Source organism: Homalodisca vitripennis, unplaced genomic scaffold (genome assembly GCF_021130785.1).
Source record: "Homalodisca vitripennis isolate AUS2020 unplaced genomic scaffold, UT_GWSS_2.1 ScUCBcl_958;HRSCAF=3954, whole genome shotgun sequence".
Taxonomy (NCBI): domain Eukaryota; kingdom Metazoa; phylum Arthropoda; class Insecta; order Hemiptera; family Cicadellidae; genus Homalodisca; species Homalodisca vitripennis.
This window is the reverse complement of record NW_025777076.1, coordinates 91789-119670: the sequence shown is the minus strand read 5'-3', so window position 1 is coordinate 119670 and position 27882 is coordinate 91789. Positions and strand designations below refer to the sequence as shown.

The 27882-nt window shown below is 32.6% G+C and overlaps 1 protein-coding gene across 1 annotated transcript; it reads left to right on the top strand.

The window, feature by feature from the left end:
- Positions 1 to 3626: 3626 nt before the first annotated feature.
- On the top strand, positions 3627 to 4490 carry LOC124371124. Its single transcript, XM_046829439.1, has one exon. The coding sequence runs from the start codon at positions 3627 to 3629 to the stop codon at positions 4488 to 4490; it is 864 nt and encodes a 287-aa protein (XP_046685395.1).
- Positions 4491 to 27882: the final 23392 nt, after the last annotated feature.

The window sequence follows — 27882 nt, the reverse complement described above, 5'->3', positions numbered from 1 at the left end:
TACAAACGTGGTCTATCTTTTTTACCCAATAGTTATCCAGTGTTACCCTGATGTAGAAGTGTTCTAATTATCTCATCAGCGCACACTTAGTAAATTAAAATATGACTAATTTAAAGTATATTAGAAAATTATTTTGAAATAAATGTTACACAGATGCGCAAAGATAGTTTTAAATGTTATAAATTAACTATATGCGTAATGTGTTATGAAAGACGAATTTGAATTTTGATGTAATACCGTGATGCTTAAATTCTCCTGCAACTTTCATAGACGTATGGGCCAAGCCAATGTTTATAGATATCACTAGAGGCCATCTGTTAACATCCATCGTGGAGCCTCAGCTTCTCACCGCACCTTCCAATAGACTTCGAAGGTGGCAGCTAGTTCAGGCGTTGGCCGAGCTCATCTGGAGCAGATGGCAACAAGAATACCTCCAGACGCTACAGTTGAGATCCAAGTGGCATACTCCCCAGGACAACCTCAAGATTGGAGACCTCGTCTTCATCCAGGACTCAGACGCACCTCCTCTCACCTGGAAAGTCAGTCGGGTCATCGGAGTATTTCGAGGAGCTAACGGCGTAGTTCGCTTCATCCAGCTCAAAACTGCCCAGCTCTTTTAGCAGACCTAAGTTTCCTGTTTACATCTCAACTAAAACCTAGCTCAGCATAACCCTCCCATAATATTTATGTTTTATTTATATACCATTATTATACGGCGAATTATACCTTCTATTCTATAATCCTCTTTGAAGCCAATGCTTCAAAGAGGGTGGTATGAGCCACTTACCTGTATTATTTATATATTTTTCTTATTATTATCTTAAAAATTTCTTTAAAAATACACCCACATCATATCATACATTTCAAATTAATCTTGACAACTTTGGTACAACTAATAACATCTAATTATTACTGACCTTGTTATATTTAGACATAATTAGCAACTATAGTTTCCTACAAACCCACCAGAAGTGATTTTAACGGCTTATCAAGTAAAATCGGCGATTCCCGTTCCGCTATCTATGTACAAAGCACGATTAATTATCGCTCACGTACTTACCAAAGTTTCACTAATATTTTATTTTTTTTATATTGAAATTTGTATACAATTAACTATAATGCGGTAGTTTTTAGATATCCCCACACCAATCTGCTCTACAGGGAGAGGGTGCACCCTCCGCCACTTCCAGTCTCAACAAAGGTTAGTGATACTCACGCCAAACTTTTCCTTTTAAATTATTTGTTCATTTCTTCCATACAATCCACTATTTTTAAAGGCTTTACAAAAGTAATCAACATTCTCAGTATTTGTCACCCCTTTTCAATCTATTAAAATATCATTATTTCCTATCTTGACACCCCATTTCTTAACGCAGGTGTATTCGTCAATAAACAGATAAAGCTAAAACCAAATATACACAATTTAGTAAAGTATCCATTAAAATTGGATTTATTAGGTATTGCGATTGTGATTAAGTTCAGTGAGACTCATAAAAATAGAACATTCACTTAGAGCAACATTAAAAGTGATAAATATAATGGGTTATGGAATGCAATATATCCGACGACAGAAGTCCAGTTCACCATCGGCTGGTCAATAAAGGATCAACGGTTTCACTCTTGGATTTTCATTGGACAGTTCGAATTCCAATCTTGGCATTTAATTCCGATTTCTTTATTTGTGCAATAGTCCTCTTATTTGACCTCAACCTAATTTAATTCATAAAAACACTTTCCAGTAATTTATCCAACCAAATGTAACTGACGTGTACAAATTGCAGAACTGGTAGTGCCTGACGTTTAATATCCATCCCGGACTAATATCGCCTGCGAACAAAACCGCGTTTGTAACTCGAGCGATTCCGGGAGATATCTAGAGATGAGAAATAAGAGTAATTTTAAGAGTAATTTTGGGAGTAATTTTACTTATTCCCAAAATTACAACAGAGGACGTGCTTTTACGTCTTTGATGCCGACTTTACCAGTTTCCTAGCACTAGTTACACTACAATTGAATATGATGGACAGGTCAGTTGCGCTAACGGGCCTAGTTACAACTATGGCCGTCAGGTTGCACCACCGATAGTACAGTTTTGTTATATTTAAGAATTTTCAATTTATTTACATAGTCCCACTAATATTATAAATGCAAAAGTTTGAATGATTGGAAATTTGGATGTTTGGAGGTTTGTCCTCGAATCACGCTGACACTGCTATACGGATTGTGCTGAAATTTGGAACAGATATAGCTTTTGGTCTGAATTAACATTTAGAGTGCTTTTTACCACCCATAACACATTCATTTCACCAAATAAAGTCGAATTCAAATTGAAAAATTTAGTTTGTTTACATTTGAATTTTATGATAAGAACGCAACGTATTTTGAGAGCTGTTGACAGCTGTAGTTCGATAAACTTCCTGAAACATCTGTTTACATTTGAATTTTATCAATATTATTAACAGCGCTTGATCGGTAGTGTAATGCAGATAGTAAAGAAAACATTAATATATAAATTTTACTCCAGACTGCGCCAATGACGAATTAAAATCATCTAATGCATTATATAATGTTATAAAACTAACCTTAATGAACAAAGTTATGCATGTTTTCACATAAGTTACTTTAAACTGGTGTGCTTCCTTGATATTATATTACATTTTAACAATGGCTTACGGAAAAAGAGAGACATGAATACTAACATACCTTAACGATTCATTCTTTCCCTGGCTACAGTCCAAAAAACAAGTGTAACGTAAAACTTTAATAACGATTATTTTGGGATGTTGCATAACCTTAATAAGGATTTCCCCCTTATACAGGAAGTACTGTAGGGAATTTATAGCATGACCGGTGACTTCGAGATGCGCCGTAGGCAAAGACGGAACTAAAGTGGTGGGGGTTGGAGCGGCTCAGTATGTTGCCGTATTCAGCCTTGTGAACTTCGGTCACCAGTCTTCTATACGTGCCGCCCTAAAAACATTCGCTTGTGCCAATTCACGAGTTGTAATACAATTTGTGAATTAATTTCGTTGTGATCATTACGTTTTAAGTAAAGAGTTTGTGATGGATCGTAATGTAAAAAGTAAAATTGGAGGTAGAATGGTTATACACAGCCAAACAAGAGAAGTGATTGCAAATGTTTACCATTTTATGAAACGGGAAGCAGAAACCAACACACTTATAAATTTGAAGAAAGTTCAACAGCGTGTCGTAGAGGCAACTGGAATTTCAGAAAGCACGCTGAGACGAATTTTGAAGGAGGAAAAAAAATAAGTCCAATTGGCAATTTTTTTAGTACGCCCAACAAAGTAAGAAAACGCAAACATACTAAAAGTGATCTGGACAGTTTTGATTTGGGTGTAGTTCGAAGAACAATAAATAATTTTCATCGACAACAAGGCGAACGGCCTACATTGAAATCATTATTAAATGTGTTAAGGGAAAAAATAGATTTTAAGGGAAGTAAGTGGGCGCTTACAAAAATATTGAAGAAGTTGGGATTCCGCTGGAAAAAAGCTACTAACAACAGAAATATTTTAACCGAACGTTTCGACATCCGTGAATTACGTATTAAGTATTTAAAACGTTTAGCCGAGTATAGAAATCAAAAAAGGCCAATAGTGTACATGGATGAAACATATATTCACTCAACACACACCAAAACCAATGGTTGGACAGATGGTACCACTTCGGGACTGAAGACACCTCTAAGTAAAGGACAACGACTTATAATTGTCCACGCAGGCGGGGAAGGTGGATTTATTAACAATGCTCTACTTACGTTCAAATCAGGGAAGAAGTCAGGGGACTATCACGATGACATGAACTACGATAATTATGAAAGATGGGTAAACACTAAATTAATTCCAAATTTGAAAGATAATTCTGTTGTTGTGATAGATAACGCCCCCTATCACAACAAACAAGACGATCCTGCACCAACAACATCAAGCAGAAAGGCCGAAATGATTAAATGGCTTTCCGAGCGTAACATTGTTCACTCAAGCACTATGTTCAAACCCGAATTGTATAATCTTATACAAGCCTACAAGCCCACATACAAAAAGTACAAAATTGATGAAATATTTTCTAAAAGTGGACACACTGTTTTGCGCCTGCCACCCTACCATCCAGATTTAAATCCAATTGAACTAATTTGGAGCCTACTTAAAGAAAGAGTAGCGAAGAAAAATGTGACATTTAATATAAATACGGTGGAACAATTGGTGAAGGAAACGTGTGATTCGATCACTCAAGAAGATTGGAGGAAAAGGTGTGATCATACGATATCTGTAGAACAAACTTATATGGAACTCGAACGTCAAATCGACGAAATGACAGAACGGATTGTTGTGAGACTCGGTGAGGACTCCGATAGTGACGAATGGGATGAAGAAAGTGGCAGTGACGAAGACAGGGAACCTATCGTTGACAATAGTGACAGTGGTGATGATGACTTAACGGGAATTGTGCCCTTTGAGTGTTATTAAGCGCAGCGAAATTCAAGGAGTAGTTCTGTCAACAGTGCATGTACAAGGTAAGAACATAATAACAATTAGTAATATGTTTCATTTATGTTGTAAGGCGATGATTCCAATATTTTAAATTTTTTTTAAATACAGTGATATCGCAATGGGGTTTTGTTATGTTAACTATTGCGTGTGGATCGTTGGCGTTATTGTTATTTTAAGTATACATCATTAAATTAACTTGATACAAGTTGGTAGATAAAACTGAGTTTTTTCTTATTCTACTGTGTATATTGACAAATTAGTTTAACCAGTTTTATATTAATTTTTAATTTAGCAGCTAGGCTATGTCAGTTGATAATTTTGTAGTGTATAATTGTATCTTCTATCGTAAATCCTGAAGCTTACACGGTTAGTATATGATAAATTGAATTTTAATGGGTAACAAAGCGTAACAATTACAATTCTGAACTGTTGTCGTCGTTGGAGATAAAAAATAATATAAATTCCTACCCTTTCCCAATTTATGAGAACCCTTTCTTACCACCAGGTATCTCTACTGCGAACTCATTAAGAAGGGTGACCTATGAACACAATTTCGGCAGAACATAGTCATTGTTAAGATCACGTACGTCCGGTCCCAATATTTCCAAGATTTCCTGTATTGAATTCCCCATCATAAAAGTCCGTCGCCGTAACTTCAAAAGAGTCTAGAAATGTTCAAATATTCTCAAGGTCTCCTATACTAAATTGCTCATCATAAAAAACCACTGTGGTAAGAACATGAGGGTCTAGAAATGTTGGCAAACACTACAATATTCGGCTCCCGCCACCACTATGAGGCGGGAGCCGAAAAACTCTCAGTAGGGTTAGTAGCACCGTATTCACTCCCCTACTTTAGATTGTGCCCCCACGCGCTCAACTCCTCCACTCCTCACGCGCATCCCACCGGTCATGCTATAACTTCCCTAGAGTACATAAGAAGTAGGTAGGATTTCCCCCTAGGTCGTAATGGTCTTTTTAGTCCTAGCAAACTCAACTATGTCAACATGTTTTTGACCAAAGTAGATTTCCGAGAACTAGATAATCGAATATATCTATTTCTTCTTCGTCAGAACAACAAGAAAAACTCTACTATACTACTGGAAATATCTTAGAGCTGAAATATATGTCAAGGACTGGAAATATACGCTTATTGACCAAAGTAAGTTTCCGAGACCTGTGTGATCTGACATTTGTGTTTTATTGATCGGGATGATAAGGCACATTCAGCTGTGACGTTATGTATATAATTAATTACAACCAGAAATGCTCATACACGTGCCAAACATGATATAATAATTAATTAAAACCTAGATACTATTTACCACGATCTTAAATAATATCTACCTAATGTATGCTTACTTACGTTTTAAAATTTTTATAGGACTCCCATCATATTATATCATAATTACTTTTACTAAATAAAAGGACTAAGTGCCAAAAGCAATTATATTGCATTTCTAATTCTTTAACTGCTAGAGGCCTCGCTACGAGGCGATGTAAAAAACAAGCGTGAATGCTGAGAGTCTCGCTCACAAAGACTTTCCTACGCGAGGAGGAGTGCCAGAGTCTCGGAAAGAGACGATTTCTATTTCATTTGAGTACCTCTATAACTTATCCCCTGCTGGCTGATATCATACCAAAAGCCTATACATGAACAGACCTAACCTTTTCAACTGTTATTTCTAATTTGTACTATTGTTAGATAATATTTTATTATTTGATGTTTTATTACTGAAGTTAGTCTGGGTGTTGTAAATCTATAGTAAAGTTATTACATCATCTGAATGAGAATTGATTCTTCAGATTTTTCAAGTGATAAACACCTGAGATAAGCCCTAAGTGAGATCGGTCCTTACGAAATATTGATGTAACAAGTTGGCTTTCCACTTTACAAACTTGTCGCGGATGATTGGTGAGACTAGTACCATATAAATCTTTAAAGTTGTCTCAAATTCCTTATAGCACTCTACAAAAGTATTATTTCAATGTAGGTTATTTCTAACGTTCTTTTATCAGTGTCTGTCTTTATTGTTAATTTCCATGAGAATGGGTTTTAATGTTTATAATGATCGAGATTTGATGTAAAGTAACAATTTAACCAATTTTTTATGCGGTAGAACAGTCTTTGTGCTGCTTTTGGAGTGACAGGATAATCAGGGTTGGTACAGTCAGAGATAGGGGCAACCTCCTGTCCAAGTCCTATAAGGAAGGATAAAAGTCACTATCTCAGTAATGCCACCTTGGATGAAGGGGAGTCTAGCTCTGTGCCAGTCCGGGGGAGGCGATGCTCCCTCGTGTTTAGGCTTGAAACTCCCAATAACTTTACCGGAACTCCACCCACTCCAACATTTATTCTCCACAGAGAAGTAGACCTATCCAGTCATTTTACCTCAATATGTCAACATTTGCTAGGTTAATGATGTGTCACTCCTGAAAATCAATTAATTGCTCAGATTTAAGGACACGTCGGTTTTTGCAGGACCTAATTTAGGTATAAACCACCCTTCTGAGGGTAGGCGTGTTAGACAAAAATATAAATACTTTTCTATATGTATGCAAATTATTAAAACAATTCTGTCTTCTGAATATAAACTTCCCTTATCCTAGTGTTACAGATGATACAGCTTACAATATTAAAAAAAAAATAATGAAATGTCTAATATGTATGTTATTATGTATATGGATAGACATCACGCATTAAACGAATACGGGCACTGATTTATAATAGTTGAAATTTTTACAGTGCTAAATTTACTTCAGAATAGGCGACAAGTTAGACGTAACAAAAAATATAAGGTAACTTGTCCTATTGTATTCCATGTTGTCCCAATTGACACAGTTCTTGCTATAAGTTAAAATAATAGAAAAAAACAATTCGCTGTCTTTCTCCCCCTCCACCACCACCACCAACACACAAAATAGTATGGTACTCCGTAGTATCAGTAAGGTGACCGTGAATATACATCATTAGAGGCCGAACTACTCATAAAGAAGCGTGGTAAGGGGTGGATGAGACGGATGGAATATCTTTGAATTATTGCCAATAAATACTTCCATCAAGTAAAATAGTAAAAGTGATTTACAGAAAATTATCCAGTTCTTCTTTGAGAAGCCGCTATAAATGATTTTCTCATAAGGAAAGTTATACATGAAACCTACGCTTTAACCAAAGTAATGGTTTTATACTGATTATTTCATTATAATTGTTGAGTCAAGTCTAAGAAAACTCGTTTTACGTTTCCAGTAAAACTGTATTATTATAATCAAAAAGTATTTAAGCTTAACTGTTTCCCTAACACTCTGTTTTAGAACCAAATTGTGCAAAGCAAATGAAAAAAACCAGCTCAAACCAACGTCAAACGTCATTTCTGATTTCAGTACAAACAATAGAGGCACCGCATTAAAAAAACGGCTTTACGCTACACAGCAATCGCTATTTAAAGGTACTTCTATCGGGGCATCTGCTTTATATTGTATAGTTACTACTTTTGTATGACAATTTTGGCGTATTAATTTCACATTTGTTCTAATCATATATCATGGTAAACAAATGAACTTCACAACAGAAGCTCGAGCAGTGTTAATACTCTCGTAAAATAAATCAGCTTGAGTCCGTGGCGTTTACTCTCTAAATACCTGTTAACACTTCACAATGTACGGGTACTGCACTGTCTTTAAGTAATAAACACCAGCTTATATCTCTACTTTCCTATAGTCATTGTTTTTCAGTATATATATTTCAGAGCTTGTATGAGTCATCTGGAGATGAGGCATTTACTATTTAGCTGAGGGTTAGCTAAGTCTAGCAATCGAGTGGTGGGTAAATTTTTATTTTTGCACGTCTGTCCGTAAGATATGTTATGACCGAACTGACCTACGTACCTGATTGTTTTAATATTTCATTTAGGTCTTGTAGGTAACCATCATGAAAACAAAAAACATGTATCTGATGATACTTTCCCATAGTCATTGTTTTTCAGTATATACATTTCAGAGCTTGTATGAGTCATCTGGAGATCGAACGTTTACACTTTAGCCCAGGGTTAGCAAAGTCTATAAATTGAGTGGCGGGTAAAATTTTGTTTTGATATGTAGTGACAAAACTGACCTATATACTTCAATGAACGAAAATTTAATTTAGGTCTTGTGGGTAACCATCATGACAAGGAATAAATTGCAAAATAAAGATTTTAAAACTAATTAACTATGTAAATATGACATTTAACACGTGAATTTTGTAAATTGGTTGGTAACACCTTCAGTACAGTCGGTTGATCGGTTTATTTATACAGAGAAAAGTTCAGTTATGTTACATTACACATTATGTTGACATCAGAGACATCTAGACGACCAAGGTGGCCTATCTAATTTACCCAGCAGTTATCTAGTGTAATCCAAATGAAGGAATGTCTCATTGTCTCATACGGTGTACAATTAGTGAATAGTAAAATCATTTAAAAATACATTAAGGTGGGTCAAAGACGGTTTTAAATCTCATAAAAATCTATATACATAGATTGTTTTAAAACATGTACTTGAATTTAGAAAAGACTTTCGTTAAAAATGCATATTTGATGTAACACCGTGATGTGTAAATTCTCCTTTCAATGTCACATAAAACGTGTGGGCCAGGCTAATGTTTATAGATGATATCACTTTAGACCATCTGTTACTGTCAAGTTTCTTTCAAAGCATATTTATAAAATGACTGGCCAATATTTTAACTCTTCTACGTCAGTTCCTTGTATATCATCTCTATGTTTTCCTTATTTTTAATCTGAAACAATATATGTTATTTTAAGTTTTTTGATATGCACTATTACTGAACTTCGCTTTATTACACACAATTACATTTTAGTAATGTGTGGTATTTAACCGTATTTTCAATGATGAGTAATCTATGTTCTTCCTTGATAATTCTTAGAGTTAGTAACACTGTTACTAGCTTTGGATAGAATTACCCTGGAGCAGCCCTAGTCGTTGGAAACAGAGAAGAAATGAGTCATAGTAATTTCCTTAGTATTAGTAAATATGAAGTTGTTTGGACTGTTACATTCCACAAGGTACTGCTCTGTTACTTAATTACTCAAAATTACATGATAAATTTGAAATAAAGAGCAAATTTTTAATTTGATGTCAAAGCAGTTTGATTGAAAACTAGGAATATTTTAAATCTTAGATTAAATAAACCACAACATTTCAACTAAATATGAATTATTCTTCAAAGTACAAATTACTTCTTTACTGTAAATAATATAAAATAAATCTTCTCAATCAGGACTGAATTAAAATATGTAATACTGTATCGTACAAATAATCACTACATATTTTATTACAAGGTAAGAAGTATCACACCAGAATGTTACACCACACCATGTGTCGTGTAACAGGCATCTCTGAGGTTGCATGTAAAATTTCATATTCATAGCACAGTCTGTAAATTAATCTCCATGTGTTACTGTACTCAGTCCGTTTAAAAATTTATCTATTTCGCAATTTTTTCTTCCTATTTGATGTACAAACACTCAGATTAATACCATCGAATGACCACAGAATATTTTCCCCATATATAAATAAGCTTCTTAAAAAACTTAAAAAGTCTAGTTACTTAAAAAGTTATTTCTTTCTGGAGATACCGTGCAGACAGACTGACAAAAACGAAATGTTCCATCGCCTCGAGTTATCGGTATGAAGTTTTTATTCTCCTCTTGTGACTTTTGAGAACACAATATTAGAGACATTTTTCTAAAACGCATGAAATGAAAGAATGAAACGATTAAATATGTTATGTGTTACCAAAAACGTTTATTAAAGTACGGTACTAAGTGTGTTACTTGTAAACAGGTGCATGAATTTAAAAAGCATCTCCAAACATAATTATAGCATGGGATACTTCAACCTGGAAGTATTGAAAGAGAATTAGTAGATTGCAAATTTTAAAATTTTAAACTCCAATCAGAATAAAAAATCTGAAATCACTAGACAAAATTAATCTACCTGTCAGGGCACACACACAATAGAATGTTCAGATCGAATTGGGGAGACGTACCTTCGTGTACTATATACTACTAGTTAGAGGCGTGGAAGGGTAGAAATCTATGCGCTATAAAAAATATTATTACCTATGCAATCTCTGTCACAATATTTGTTATAAAGCGTTCTCTGCTTTTTTTGGATAACGTAGTTATCATCAGAGTGACTATTTAATCAGTGCTGCACTCTAGTCACTGAGAGAGAAACATAGGGTGGTATGCAGATCGCAATTCAACATTCCCCGGTAATCAACATTAGCATCGTATTTTGGCCTTCCCCCTTTAATCTCTCTGAATATCAATAGTATCTCCAATTTTTAAATATTGCATTTCTTAAAACATATTTGTTTTTTCAACATACAGTTAAAGGAAAAAAATGAAGAAACACATTGTATCACAAAATAAAAAAAATTGTTTTTTACTTATCTTGATTGTGATTTCGTTCAGTGAGACTAGTATCGTACGCATAGAGTGTTCACTTACAATGTGTTATCTATAGGTCGACATTAGATGTAATAATTATAATGGGTTATGGAATGCAATAAAGCCGACGACAGAATTCCAGTTCAGCTTCGGCTGGTCAATAAAGGATCAACGGTTCCACTCTTGGATTTTTATTGGACAGTTCGAATTCCAATCTTGGTATTTAATTCCGATTTCACAGCTCGTTACTTCCCACTGAGTATATATACCCTGTATGCTGCATGTTGTAGAACAATTTGCAAATTGCGATATTTATGATTAAAATTTTTATCGGAAAGTTATATTTCTCATGTATATATTTAATTCGATTTCATGGCGTTGCCATGACATTGTGCCATGGTGTCAGGACACCATACTGTGGTAGATAAAAAGTGAGTTGAAAAAAGCAAAACAATAAAGCAAAATATTTAACCACTCTTTAGACACCTTATTTTGGCAATTTTTTTATGGCGATCATACAAATAAATACAATTTTATTGTTTTAGATTTTTATACTAAAATCAAGTATGATAACAGCATGGGTTTTTCTACAGTACCAAGTTGTGAAATATATATTTATTTAATTAGTGCAAAGCTCTAATTTACTTGGAGTTTATTTCTTAGTTAAATTCATACAAAAATTTTCCTATAATTGATCTAACCAGATATAGGCTATGATCACCAGTTCGGAAAGTGTTAGATATTACTAGAATTTTTCTATTCCGGACTCATATCGCCTACAAACAAAGCTATTTATATTTGTTAATACTGATTTGTTAAGTTGCGCAATCGAGCCTAGTTAGAAATATAGCCGTAAGGCTGTGTCACGGTAAGAACGTTCAAGATTTAAGATTAAAGACTTTATTGTTATTGACTGTACAGCATAAGAATAGTCAAAGATCACTAAGCCAAAAACAAATTTCTCTAATCAAAGTTAGATTTAATTATTTCAAAATACTCGTAGATCTTACATAACAGTTTTCAACTAGGAAGCTCTTAACTGCGGACTTTTTCGTATCATGTCTATGCATTATATTGTAAAATAATATACATTTTTATTCCCATATATTCAAAACTATTTACATATATCCATACGTACATCCATATTTTGTGTTTAAATAATTTTAATGTTTTGTTACATTTGTGAATATTGGTAGAGTCATTAAGTTTTTTATTTTTTAAATAATATTTTCAATGTGAAAAAAAACATAAAATGATGACAGGGAAACTACTCCTATGTATTTGATTAAAATTTTATATTGGGTTTGAGCCGGAGTGGCATATATTACCTAACTGTCCCCTTATGTAGATGATGTAAGGGTACAACCCCCAACTCGCATTTAAGAGCTTTATTATTAAATCAGCAATATCCACTGCACCGGTAATTATCCTCCACAGTAAACTAGATCCAGAAAAAAACAATAAATTGGCCTTGATATCTCAATTTTCGCACTTACTACTGCTTCTGGACAAATATTGGATTATCTAAACGTGACAACATAGGTGATTGCTGTCTTTAGTTTAGGTTCTACTCGAAGAGTTCCAACAGACGGAAATGAAGCTTCCTAGGATAATTTATAACATATATTTTTTCAATGTAATATAATAACTCGATTTTGAACTCTTAATCGAACAAGTATTACATTTTAAACTAATTTATTTCAATATCATAAAACCGGATACAACCAGGATTTTGATTTCTCTCTCCAGAAATCACTTTTATCACCTTTTTAAAGGGGTTTTTAATAATCAAAGAAGTCACTGAGCTGTGAATTTTTCAGCTTCTTTTATATTTATATAAATTAACATTGCTTTCCCGACCTAATGTAATGTCATTGTAAATTCAGTTTTTTTGTTCTTGTTTTCCCATCTGAGATTAACTATTAAATTGGTTTCAAATTATGTGCTGTAAATTCTATAAAAGAAGTACAGAATGATTAATATTATATTAGTATTAAACTAAAAACACATTTAGTATAAATAAAAAAGCATATCAATGCATTAGTATGGATGTCTCATCATACTTTCAGGGACACATTGTAATAATAATTACTAATTACAAATATCACACGTATAATACAAATCACAATTGTCTAACTCTGCCATTATTTTGTTATATTTTATTGTTCATTTTAAAGACTAAATTTGTGTAAAATATATTGAATTCTATTTTGAATTGCTTCGGTTTGAATTTTTCATATAAATATTTTATATAGCATAGAAAAACTTTTGTTTCTTTTAACAATGTGGTGTGGTTTTAATTTTTAATCATTGTAATTCTTTTAATAGATGTGATTTATTATAATAATTCAATAAGTAGTTCAATGAGTAGTTTCATGCAAAACACCAAACTAAAAGTGCAATAAACTATATATCATTTATAAAAATGCTACATAAACTATTCAGTTCGATTTGGACAATTAATTAAGCAACGGCAATAAGATAAAGATGTTAAAAGAACGAGAAAATTGTCAAACGATTAAATTCAAATGAGTTGTCTATGTATTAAGAGAAATGCTGAACTAATAAAAAAATTCAGAAGTATCAAATAAACACTTATTCATTGGAAAAAAGGGAATCAATATTGAAAAGTAATTAAAGAAATGTCTATATATTTCAAAATATACGTTATTGTTTCTTCTATTATTGAAAGTTACAGAAGGAAAGTAAGGAATAATACATGTTACTGATACAACTGACCCAGTCATGAAGACATACGGTAAGGAGGCTCCAACAGTAACAGCAGTCTTCAAGTTCGTTATTCGACAACAGGCAGAACTATAAAACCAGTTGATTGTCTCTGCCCGTCTTATGTTATAAATACAGGCCCATATATTGTCTTGGATAGTATTTTGTATTAGTTAATTATATTTGAAGAATTCAAGTAAGTGATACGTAAAATCTTGTTATAAATATGTTGGTTAGTGCTTCTCGTTTCTTGCAGTAATCATCCAATATGCTCATCAATCCGGACCTTAACTTTTGGTGTACAGTCAGGTTTTGCTTGATTTTTTAACAAACAGAACAGAACATATGCAGTCAAATTTAGTTTAATGTGCGGCAAGTTCACAGCCGTACCTGTTAATTTTAAGTGTCTTGTGTATGTTTAAAGATATATTGGCATATTGGACACCTAGTCGAAGAATGTTATGTTTGTTTCAGACAAAGCGCCACAATACGACAGGAAGTGCCGACTTTGATATTTTTCCTAGTTTTCCGCCTTTCCTGGTGCGTGTGACGTGTATTGTCAGTGCTCTTGGTTCTGTGCAGTGACGTCACTATGGTTAATTTTCACCAGTCTGGACGTACGTCTGTTGATGTGCGAGACAAGTTTTACTTGCGATTTTGATGATATAATTTTATGTTGTTTGGTTTAGTGTTCAATGTCGTAACTTTTAGTTGTATTTTATTTCTCATGTTTAACGGTACGAATAAGGGTTTTTGACATCACAGAAAAAAGTGTATTTTTATTGTAAAATACTTATTGTCAAATATGTGTTTATTTATTTACAGCGATGGAAAATGTGGAAAACTGTCCACTGTGAACCCTTTCATAACGCATCTTGTGAGTAATCGGCATAAAATTTCGAAAGATGAAGTTATGGGACTTAGGATTAGTAATAGTCCGGTTGGGGGGGGGGTGGGTTTAAGATCCGAATATTATTTACCGCTGCTGGTACATGCTCGTGAAACTTTGATTAATTGGAAAGTTTTTTTTATTCTTTCAATAACTGTGGAAAATGTTTCAGTCCCTTCAATAGTTTTATGCTAAATACGTTTCTTTTAGCAATATTTGTAATAATCGGAACAAGTTTCTAATGCTGGTACTGTAACGCTGAAAGTGGTTCAAATCGCTATTTCATAATTTTAGCAAAATCCCCTATCAACTAGTCTGTATGTTTCACGTAATTCTAAAATGTGTGAATTAAGTTTGAAAAAGTCCCAAATGGTGTTTTGGAATTTCTTACTATAGATATAGCTGTAATGACGTGAAAATTCAAAAATAAAACTGTCTGCAAAAATAAATCGGATTGGACACAAAAGCTGTTTGGAATTATTCACTTAGAACTAAACACTTCATATACCCCTTACCTGTAATCTTCCTTACTAATAACCTATTAATCACCTTCAAAAACATAACAATTCAAAATTCAACTCCCCCTCCCTTAATTTCGTAGTTCAAATCTGAATTGGCTATACATCAGCCCATAAAAGACATTATATTAGAACGCTAATAGTATTTAATGTTTAAAGGAGAACTGTGATAATTTCGTCACATGCAGTAGGCCTATAAATTGAAACTTTAAGTACAAAAGACTATTATTTCTATAGTTTATTATTAGTCCCATCAAAGAAGTTATTCATAATTGTATTTAATACAAGTCAATGCCCTAATTTAAAATAATAAAAAATAATTGATTACGTTATAATAAATCAAACTAAGTTTACATCAGTTCTTTTAATTTTTGCACAAAAAATAGAAACAAAATCTCAAAAATTTCAGGAGGTCTAAATTTATTTTTAAAATACTTCCTAAAATAATTTTGCTAAGCACTTATATCAAAATGAAATAAACTTCAATTTAATCTTCAAGTACTATAATAATTCATCTAAGATCTAGTGACTCATTCAATGAGATCTAAAATTCTAAATAAAAGAAATTAATTTAGTAAACATAAACATAAAAAAGTGTAATGCAGATGAATACTTGTTCTCATTGTCTCCTTGAGTGCATTATTATATACACTACAATATTTAGATACGATCCCAAAAATAGATGGGGAGAATTTTCCTCAGTTTAATTCACATTGAATTAACTCTTCTTACTACAGCTACGTTATAACATTATCAAAAGATAATACAATAGTTCTTGTACTTAATGAACGAAGAAGTGGATCTACTGGATATACCGGAAGGTACCGGATCTTGAAGGAATGTTTTTTATATCGATAAGCTTGTTATTAAGAAAATAATCTCTCTCTCTCTCTTCCTCTCTCTCTTCAATTATAATTTAATTGATGTAAATTAATTTTAAACACATTAAAGTCATAATTTGGGAACAGATACACTTTCATGACACACACACACACACACACACACACACACATATTTATTATAGTATATTTTATTATTGAACATTACAGAAAAGAAGTAACGAAAGCTTTTAATGTTACAATTGACCCAGTCATGAAGACATAAAGTTTTGAGGCTCCAACAGTAACAGCCGTCTTCAACTTCGTTATTCGCAACAGGCAGAGCTATAAAACCAGTTGATTGTACCTCGTCTGTCTTTCGTCATAAATATAAAGCGATAAATTTACATAAACCTGGAAGGTATATTAGCCACTTACAATTTAAGTACATTACTACATATTAAACTATAATAATGAAACTAACAATATGTTGTGTAACTGCCACATTTCCTGTTGCGTGTGAGATTGTATTGTTAGTTGGTTCTATTCAGTAATATCAATATGGATGATTCTCACCAGCCTGGACATAATGCTGTTAGTGTACGAGTCAGACATTTCTTGAGATTTTGGTTTACATCATATTATATTGCCAAATTCGGTTTAGTGATCGTAGTTTAATCCGTTATTTTTAGTTTGAATTTAGTTGTCATGTTTAACCTTACGTACAAGGGTTTATGACAACACAGTAAAGAGTAAATCCGTCCTAAAAAAATTTGTTTTTATAAATTATAGCGATGGAAAATATCCAAAATCCTATTATTGTTACAAATGTGTTACAGTAAGTAGAAATCTTAAAACTGAGAGTGTTGATTTTGTTATAACAATTGTAACAGTGAGACTGTGAGCCCTTTCATGAAACACCTTGTTAGTTATCAGCATACAATTTCGAAAGGTACGAAGTAATGGGATTAAATTTAAGTAAGTATCTGGGAAATGGCAAACAATTTGGAAGTTTTTACCTTCTGGCTTAAGAGTCCAATCTTATTTACAGCTGTTGTTGCATGCTCGTGAAACTTACCTGAACTGGAAAACTTTTTTATTCTTATAATAAATATTTTAAGTGTGAAATATTTGTTGTGACAATATTTGAAATACTTAAAACAAGTTTCTAACCTATATTTCGAAACAGTCGAAAAACGAGTGAATTGGACACGCTGATTTGCTAATTTAGCAACAGGCATTAACTACTAGTCTAATTGTATCACGTCATTCCAAAATTTGAAAATTAATTAAATAAAACACTTAATGGTATGTTGAAATTTTTACTGTAACTGAACTTAAGTGTTAGAAACTAAGAATTTATGTTTGAGCTAATATCTAAATTTTGAACACTCTGTGTCTGTGAGACCGGGGGTAAATTTTTAATTGCTATATTGACAATGTTATGAAGTACTGGTCGCTCCCCTCCATGGTACCTTCCCCCTACCTCTCCCTCAGAGAACAGTGGTTCAGAGATGGTTAAAGAGATGATTCTGAGATAGTGTTAAGTTTACACCGCCAAAAATATTGGTTACAAAAGACAATTCTTGCCATATTCTGATTGGTTACGGCTTGGTTAATATCTTTAGATGTTAAACCGAAACTGTATACAAAGTAATGTGCAAAGAGCGAAAGTATAAATAAAGTTTGTATTAAATTAAGGAAGACTGAGAGTCTCTCATCAACCCATCAGTTAAGTGAAAATAAAATAAACTTAAAACTACATTTTCAACTACTATAATAGTGTAACTAAAATCTAGTATATTCTTGTATGAGATCTAAAATTGTAAATAAAAAATCACTTTAATAACCATTAGTTTTTTAAGAATAATTATAAATAGCATATAACAAGTAATATTTTATAGTTCGTTAAAGGGAATACCACAGAATTTTATAGTGACTTAAGAATGTTTTGGTTCAATATAAGGGAATAAAACAGTTGGGTTTATAATCGTATATTATTACGTATTGCGTTATTATGTATCAAGTTAATCTAAACTCAGTTTTAAGAACAATATAAAAAATATTAAACTTTAAAAACATTTTTTGACTAATCGGATCCCTCCAACGATTCGAGTAATCAATAACGTGTAATACTCAAGAAAAATACGGCACACAAGTATCGACTTCATAATATTAACGATGTTGAGTTAACTAATCTCCGAAACCTATGTAGGCTAACAAGGATAAAGAATTTAACGACTTTTTAGTAATTTTCTCGGTGATTTGAAATATTTACCAATCTCTGTTAAATAAATTGCATGTGAGGCCCATTTTTACACAGATTTGTAACTTAAAATAGGCTATAATTCTTCAGATAATTTTGGTAATTTTATTAACAGGTATTTATATTTCACACAGATAATTAGGCCGGGGAATTTGTATGCAAGAAGTATTAGCTAAAAAAACTTCTTTTATAACCAAATGAAATATACACCTTTAATTCAACAAAAATTATAAGAAGAATTTTCTATTAATGTAGTGTATATCTGGTTATAGTGTAATTACAAAGTAAAAAAAGTATAATATCATAGTAGTAGTGTGTTAATGAATTATTTTTTATACTCAAGAAAGATTTCTATTTTCTTTAATCGTTATAAATAATTCAGTAGAATAAAAAATTGTGTTAAGTTTGACAAATTATTTACTGGCAACCTTCCACAGAAGACTAATATCATATAAGGAGTTTCAGTACAAGATAGGAACGGACACAATCGTGTCGGGTAAGGATGGAAGGAGCATGTTAACAATCCCTTAGTCAGAGTGACGGTTAGTGATAAGACAAGACGCCGAGTCACAGTTATCATATGAAGGAGTTTCAGTACAAGATAAGAATGGACACAATCGTGTCGAGTAAGGATGGAAGGAGCATGTTAACAATCCCTTAGTCAGAGTGACGGTTAGTGATAAGACAAGACGCCGAGTCTCTGGTATCATATGAAAGAGTTTCAGTACAAGATAAGAACGGACACAATCGTGTCGAGTAAGGATGGAAGGAGCATATTAACACTCCTTTAGTCAGAGTGACGGTTAGTGATAAGACAAGACGCCGAGTCACAGTTATCATATGAAGGAGTTTCAGTACAAGATAAGAACGGACACTATCGTGTCGAGTAAGGATGGAAGGAGCATGTTAACAATCCCTTAGTCAGAGTGACGGTTAGTAATAAGACAAGACGCCGAGTCACTGTTATCATAGGAAGGAGTTTCAGTACAAGATAAGAACGGACACAATCATGTCGAGTAAGGATGGAAGGAGCATGTTAACACTCCCTTAGTCAGAGTGACGGTTAGTGATAAGACAAGACGCCGAGTCTCTGGTATCATATGACGGAGTTTCAGTACAAGATAGAAACGGACACAATCGTGTCGAGTAAGGATGGAAGGAGCATGTTAACACTCCCTTAGTCAGAGTGACGGTTAGTGATAAGACAAGACGGCGAGTCTCTGGTATCATATGAAGGAGTTTCGGTACAAGATAGAAACGGACACAATCGTGTCGAGTAAGGATGAAGGAGCATGTTAACAATCCCTTAGTCAGAGTGACGGTTAGTGATAAGACAAGACGCCGAGTCTCTGGTATCATATGAAGGAGTTTCAGTACAAGATAGAAACGGACACAATCGTGTCGAGTAAGGATGGAAGGAGCATGTTAACAATCCCTTAGTCAGAGTGACGGTTAGTGATAAGACAAGACGCCGAGTCTCTGGTATCATATGAAGGAGTTTCAGTACAAGATAGAAACGGACACAATCGTGTCGAGTAAGGATGGAAGGAGCATGTTAACAATCCCTTAGTCAGAGTGACGGTTAGTGATAAGACAAGACGCCGAGTCACTGTTATCTATATCCCATATTGTTAACATTTCTTTCTTGGATAAATTAGTCGTGTGTTAAATGTAAACTATTTTATGTACGGTGGGTCATTTATTGTATTTATTTATATTATTTTATTTATTTTTTATATTTACATTACTAATTAATTAGTATTATATATCTAATGTTTAACAATTATTGATGACTTACTGATTAGTATGATCTCTCTCCAGTCAATTGATTTGTGATAACTTACTAACCAAAACCTCTCTTCAGTCAATATATTTGAGACGGTTTACAGAATTATTTCTCTCCACTTAATTAATTTGTAATGCCTGACTAACCAGAATAATTTCTCTCTAAATAATTGATTTAAGATGACTTACTAAATAACGTCTCTTTGACCAATAGACTTGTGACAATTTATTTTCATACAAATGAAGTTTTACATTACAGACGAAATCATTCTCTAGATATCTTGTCAAACGATACATTCAATTTTTCGTTCATTGTGTTTGTTTTAATAGCGGTGTAAATGAGCTAGGGAGGGTACTAAAGGGTAAAAGCAATCTAAAATTTAATATTCTCACCAATTTGGAACGTTGACTAAGAATAAAAATGTCTAATGTTAATAAAAAAACATGATTATTCTTAATTAGTTAAAGTAATTATTTGTTTTGCTATTTTGTCGTTGCTATCATTATTGACAGGTAGATAGACTGATATAAATGTTATTTGTCCTAAATCTCAAGTGATTGGCTAATGTACAGTCTATTAAGCAATTTGAAAATAATTCACATATAAACGTTAGTATGTCGTAAAAGTAGAAATATTTCTTATGCATTATAACCAAATAAAAAGTAAACAAAATTAAAACTCTTAATAAAATCTATTGTTCTTGGTATTAAGGGTCTATAAAAGTATTATGGAAACCAGTAAATCTAAGTAAATAATAATTTTAACATTCTATATAACATTTGATTCATAAAATATAGAAAATTTCAGCAATATTTAGCCATAATCGTATGAATAAAGCACTGTATTCAACTAAAAATGAAACTTTTTATTGCAACTCAATTTAGTGTAAAGTATCACCGAAAAAACATGTCAACAAAGACAAAAACAGAGTTGTAAAACTTAATGACTCTATAAACACTGCAATAAAACCTCTTCCGACAAGTGAGGGTTCTAGCAAGTTTTAACGCTTGTACAGCCCAGATAGGGAAATTGAAACCATTGTTGTAAATAAACATACAATATGATTGATTGGTTATCTTTTTACACTGGTTTTATCTTTATTGACTGAGCGTAGCCTGTAGCCTAGAAAAGTAGTTTTGCCATTAACAAAAAACTTGGTTATATTTTCAATATGTAATTCTCTCTGTCAAAAGTTTTTATCCTTTCATTTTGGCTTTAAATTAACGAAATACTCAGTGCGGCAAAAACACGTTCAACACGGTAGGTAAATTACAGTGTTTATAGTACTAAAAAGAATTAAATTGTGGGATTCATTGTTAGCAGTGTTCACAATAATTGATAAATAATTAAAACTATGACTAAAACTATACAAATATGTTATAGAGCTTTTACTAACTATATAAAAATAACTTAATTCCACTAAATAATTAAGACAAATATTTAGAATAAAAATATGTAAAATAAGACAATATTTTTTAAGCGTAATAGAGTTTTATATTCAATCTTGGTACAACAGAAGTTTTTGCACAATTGCAATAATGTACCAGACTGTATATAACTATATCTGCAGTCTACATGACATCTGACTTATACACTACAAAATCACAGTTAATTTAAATGTAAAAGTTCAAATCACCAACATAGTACTAATTAAAAATATTACACATAATAGGGTAAGCTTTAGCAGAGCCTATCACTGGAAGGGCTAGATAAAATGTATTTCCGTTCGTTTGTACACTTGTCAGTCTTCTTGCATTATGCGAAGAAAACTAATTGACCTAAAGATTTGAAATTTTTATACAAAAAAAGAAAATTTTTGTTGCCTAAGTTCTATAGTAGCACATGTCCATACATAAGATCGGCTTGGCACCGGTGAGTACGGTTCTATAGTCAGTATTAAGGCAACGAAAAGATTTTAGGATATATTAATCTTTACAAAAAATGTGTATAATTATATGAGGCCCTAAAATATACCTCAATGAATCCCGTCAAGCGACGCGTGGTGTGGCGTATTCCTATCTTGTAATATAGTATTCGGTTTTCCTCAATTAGTTTTAATAAACTTTAGATTTATACTACAGAAGGTATTAGGTCATGTCCTCTTATAATATTAAAGTGCACTCATATATTGATGTAAACTCTCGTTTGTCCGTTAGATTTGAGGGTTACGAGTTACACGTAATCGTATACACTTGCAGAGTACACAAACAGAATTTTCCATTGTTATATGTTACAAACGGTATAACACAACGTTTCAGGAATTGGTACCCATCCTCTTCGTCAGGTAGGGGAGGTATTAATACAAAAAAAAAAGAACAGCAAGAATTAACGAAAGTAAATAAAACAGTTATTACATACTCAAAAGCTGCTTGAAGTCCAATCAAACATACCGATGGAAAATGTCCGAAATCCTTTTATCCTTTCAAACCTGCCAACGTCAATAACAAACTTTAAACAAAAAACGACAATACTTTCACTAATGGAACTAACACTGCGTGTAAGAGAGTACAAGGACTATCAATAAAAAGTTGAAAATATTGTTGCATGGAAAAATAATTTATTCTTCAATTGTTTAAAAGGTATTTGTGCATGAACAATATTATAAAGATCGTAGGTATTTAAATAATAAGATTTATTTGACCTGTGCAAATTTTATTTTCACAAAGAAACAACGACTTAAACTTTATTCAAACATTTTCAGGTGCTTAAATAATAACAAGGAAAGTACAGACATTGAATAATTTAACAGTTGACTGGAAGCTCGAAGATTTCGAAGTTCTTGTTAAACTTTTTCGAACTTGAACTGGAATATTTAATCATCTTAATGAAACTCATGAACATTAGAAACATGGTTTAACTAAAGGCTCGGAAATCAGTTTTACATGAAAAAATTTGCATTATTAAATTTTTATATTTTTATATTAGCTATTTCCCAGCTCTCCAGAACATTATTAACCCTGGCCTTTTAAAACTCATTGAGGGAAATTTTTTTATAGTAGATTTATTTCTGTATAATTTACAAACTAGAATTACTACACATATATAGAACTAATCAGCACAATTTTGGATAGCTGTTGATAAGATGTTTATGTAATTGGTATATAAACTCCGATAAACTTTCAATACATTAAACCTCAGTTATTATGCATAAAATTAATTAACAGTTTCTTCTCACGGATGATGTCAACACGGTTTCTCAATCAGTGCAATACTTTCCTGTGTATGTTATAAAAAATAGAAGAGAGAAAGAGAGTATATAACACATCCACAGTCACTATGTTGAAATGCACATACATTTTATGTAAACTGTTGTCGTAGAAAGATTGTAAGAGCAGCCCTGTCTGAGCTGATAACAATGTTGATTTAACAAAGAATCCTTCTAGTATTATATTTCAATCAGTATTCAACTATAATAACACTCTTCTATATAAAACGTACAGTGTAGGAGAGAGAGTGTGGATGTACTAAGCATATTCATTATAATCAGAATGTATTTTCTACTTTTATAAATTACTATTTGAATAATTGTGTGATGTAACTGTAGTATTATCAAGATTTTGATGATGATAGTTTACATTGTGGTGTATTTCAAATTTGGCTTCTATAATACAGCAACGCTGATGGTTTTGAAGAATGTTACATAACAACTTCATATTATTTCGGCGCGGCTTTGTCAGCAAACTGTACGCTGATGTGTATGTTATGTAATCTATGATGTACTGATTGCTGATGGTACTTGGACCTTGACATCATACTACTATAGAGTAAATAAGCTAATCACATTCCAGAGTAATCATCTTTATTTTGATGCACATACATCAATATATACAGTCATCAGGGTGTTCAAAACATGGAATCACAAACTTCTATCTAAGATAGCAATCAGCATTTCAATCAAATAGTGACCTATAAATATAGGTCGAGAAATTTGTCGTTTAGCCTCTAGCCATCTTGTCGAAAATGTTGCCTTTTCACAACCATCAGCTGTTTTACACATGTTAAAACAATCTTAAAAGATACCTTCTCAATGTTTATAACAATTCCAATGACACTTTTCAAAAACAACATCCGTCAACGCATAAGCGAGCACGACCATTTCAAATGTACGCGTTATCAAGCCAGAAGTATCAAAAATATTACAGTTGGGAGTCATCAGTTGTTTGTTGCTCCTGGCTTGTGCAAGAGTATATTTCAAGTGGTCTAGTTCGTTTATGCGTTGACGAATTTATTTGAAAAAAGTGCCGTTGAAATTTTAAAATAATTGTTCAAATAGTTGTTATCAAGTATCTTTTATAACTATACGAGTGTTTTTATTATTTGATGTAAAATATTTTCAACATATGCTATTTTGTTAATATTAAAGGAAATAACAAAACTTTTTTCTCTATTCAATCTACGTACCTAATTTAGTTTCCTTAGCGTAAATAATTCTAGAGACATCAACACACTTTTCAAAAACAACATCCGTCAACGCATTGGCGCTTTTTGAATATACGCTTACACAAGCCAGAAGTACCAAAAATGTCACAGTTGGGAGTCATCAGTTGTTTGTTGCTCCTGGCTTGTGCAAGAGTATATCAAGTGGTATAGTTCGTTTACGTGTTGACTTATTTGGTTGAAACAAGTACCGTTGAAATTGACGAGGTAGATGTAAAAAGGACTGATGGTCAAAAATCATGAACTGAGAAATAGGCTTGCAAAGATTTGAACCGACTGTACCTTTTATGTGATAGGTTTACGAGTTTTATGTGTAAGATAAAAAATGTTGCTTATTTCGTAATTTAAAAGATTGCTGAGAAAATCAGTGTTTTCTCTTAACAAAAATATTATAAATATGTAGAAACTAAAAGTGATACATACGCCCTTTCTTTAGAGATGATGTTCAGCCATTTTGTTTATACACCCTTTTTCAATCTATAAGCCCTTTTTCCATCTATAATCCTTTTTTTCATCTCTCATACCTGTCTCCCAAAACCTTTATAACAATAAGTAGGGGGGTGGGGTGAAATAATCATTGATTTAAACTTCAATAATACAATTAGTTTTATTACAAGTAATAAGGAAAAACACTTTAGTTAAAACTCAAGTTATTTAAATAAAAGGAATGTGTGTTTAAACTTTCGTCAATCATTTATAAATAAAACTGTCAATTTACTTGTACTTCTTCAGAGATACACGCAACTTCATATTCATGAGAACCTTCAAATAAACTCTCATACCACTATACATCAGTTGGATTTAAAAATCTAAACAAACTTCTGAGATCGGCTACTTTTGCAGGATTCATCATTACCTTATCTGCTGGTGGAAGATTGTCAAACATGTTTGGTAACACATCTTGTTTTTTAAAATATGTAAAGGGGCTGAAAGGTCCAAAGTAGGAGTTCCCAGCTAGCCCACCACCTGAGGAAGGATACTTCAGCCTGCAGTACGATTGTATCTAGAACGAATTTTGTTTGGAAAGAATCTTTTTCTTCAAGATTGTTGTGAATCCCTCCGACCACTTTTTTACAATGGGCGCACCATATTTTAGAATAAAGGGGCTAGGATTTACTCTTGCATTTGAAACAATATCTATATACTTTGCAAGGGTGTGGATCTTTTCTTCTGCTTTAATTTTTCTCCCGCAAACCCCAAAATTTCTGTCGCACTGGCCAAAACTATGACCTCTTACGGGAAAAAAATGAGATACAGGTACTCCAAGATCCATAGCCAACCAGCTACAAAATGTTGACATTAATTTGTTTTTATTTTGGCCACCTGTACTGTCTGAGAGAAAAACTACTTCTTTAAATTCAAGATTATCTTCTAATTTTTGTTTAATAAAATCATACACGAAAGAACAAACTGTGTCAGGATTTTTCTTTGATTCACTTTCAAGGTAGTAATATAAAGCACTACTACCGTCGGTGTGAAAATGCACATTAAAGAGATACACCCACATTAACCTTTTATAGAACTGGGCAGTTTCATTTGTCTTCGGCAAAGGCAAATTTTGAGCATAATCAAATTCTAAAAGCAAAATTTTTCTATCATCACAACTGCATTGCTTAAGAATATCATCTTTTAAATTTTTAACTGATTTGTACTTCCTTTGATGAATATTATAGCTAGTTTTGCATTCGTCATTTGGATTAGTCTTCAGTTTTACTATACACTGAGAGCAAAAGTCACGTATATCTGTATGTGGTATAGTAAAACCATAGTTTAACTTGTGCGGGAAAAACTTATGGTATGTAGTATAATGTAGATTTTTAAAATTTTCTCCAGTCTTTTCCTTGTAAAAACAATTAAAAAGTTCATACAACTTTTTAGGGCTGAGGTTTGGATTTTGAAAATACCGCTTCTTTGACTTATCTCTACTGTAATGAGATTCACGACTAGGTATCGTCTGAAGGTGGGTTTTTACCAAGTCCCATACATTTTCAGTTACCTTGCGTGGTCTATTACTATGAGACCCAATTTTTTCAGTGAATGTTTCTCCCTTAAATACCTTTTCTTAGATAACACGAAGCCGTTTTTCAGATATCTGATACATGTCTATTAAAAATTGTCTACATACAGTTTTAGAAATTCCATGAACTTTAACACAATATTTCCACAACTTATCTCTTTTTCTTGTGGCACCTACCAATTGAGTGATAGGTGTCTGAGCCTGGAGTGTTCCAGAAAGAAGGGTGTCTTGTTGTACCTTTGAGGCAGAACCATAAAAAGAACCAAATAGGGTTTCTTGCTCATTTAAGCTGATATTTTTCCAACAATCTTGCTTACAGCACTTCAATATAACAGCAAAAGTCTTTCTAGGCTTAGTATTCTTACCATCAGTTGAAGCATGTTGTTCACCAGAGTCTTTAAGTTTTTTATAGTTTTCTCTATCTTCTACGGATTGAAGTTTTTTTTCCTTTTTCTTTATTTGACAGAAAGGACACTTACATTTACACTGGCACCACTTAAATAATTCATTTTCAGCACAACTAACCAAACTTATCACTTAAAGACAATATTTGAGAATCATTTGAGCTAATTCCGCTTTCGCGTAGTCAGCTGCGATATCAACATCATCTGATTTTAAAAATTGTCAAAATCAAAACATAGAGATACAAGAATAAAACTCAGCAGACTGACTATTGAAAACATGGAGAAGCGAAAACTGCCATCTCCCGATAAAGGGCGTATGCCGGCATACGCCTGTTTTACATATACCTCCTCAATTGTAATATAATGGTTCAAATAATTGGTACCAAGTATTTTTTCAGAACTACACGAGTGTTTGTATTATTTGATGTAAAATATTTTCAACATATGCTATTTTGTTATTATTAAAGAAAATAACAACAATTTTCTCTATTCCATCTACGTACATAATTTAGTTCCTTAGCACAAATAGTTCTAGAGAAATCAATTTTTGTATAAAAATGCCAAATGGCAGCTAGCAGCTAAACGACACATTTTTTGACCTATATAAGGAACTGATGAATACTATTATCCATAGAAGTTTGTGACATCTATTTTGAACATCCTGTATAATATTGAAGTTCTCAATGTTTACTTAGACTTTTTAAAACGTTGTAGATCTGTGAGCACATTATTTATTCTTTTTTTAAAGATTGTGATTCTCAATTTGAAGGGTAATTCGATTTCAGAAATTTAGCTTTGTTGGCCTTTAGTTAAGTATGACAAAGTGCTTTTTAGCCTTAATTTTGCCTGGAAAACTACAGATATATTTACTTAATTTTTTAATTACAATTAGTGAGATACTTATGGTAGTGGCAACTGAATTCAGTTGTAATTTTTATTTCAAGGCGACTGGAAGAAAAGTACTTAGGTTTTTAAGTTACATTTTCTATTTGTTCATTAACTGTGATTTTAACGCCTTACTCAATTCACCACTCAATGGAAGTTGTAATCA

Excerpts from the sequence above, each read along its gene's own strand:
- LOC124371124 (XM_046829439.1), top strand. The coding sequence starts at position 3,627 with ATGGATGAAACATATATTCACTCAACACACACCAAAACCAATGGTTGG.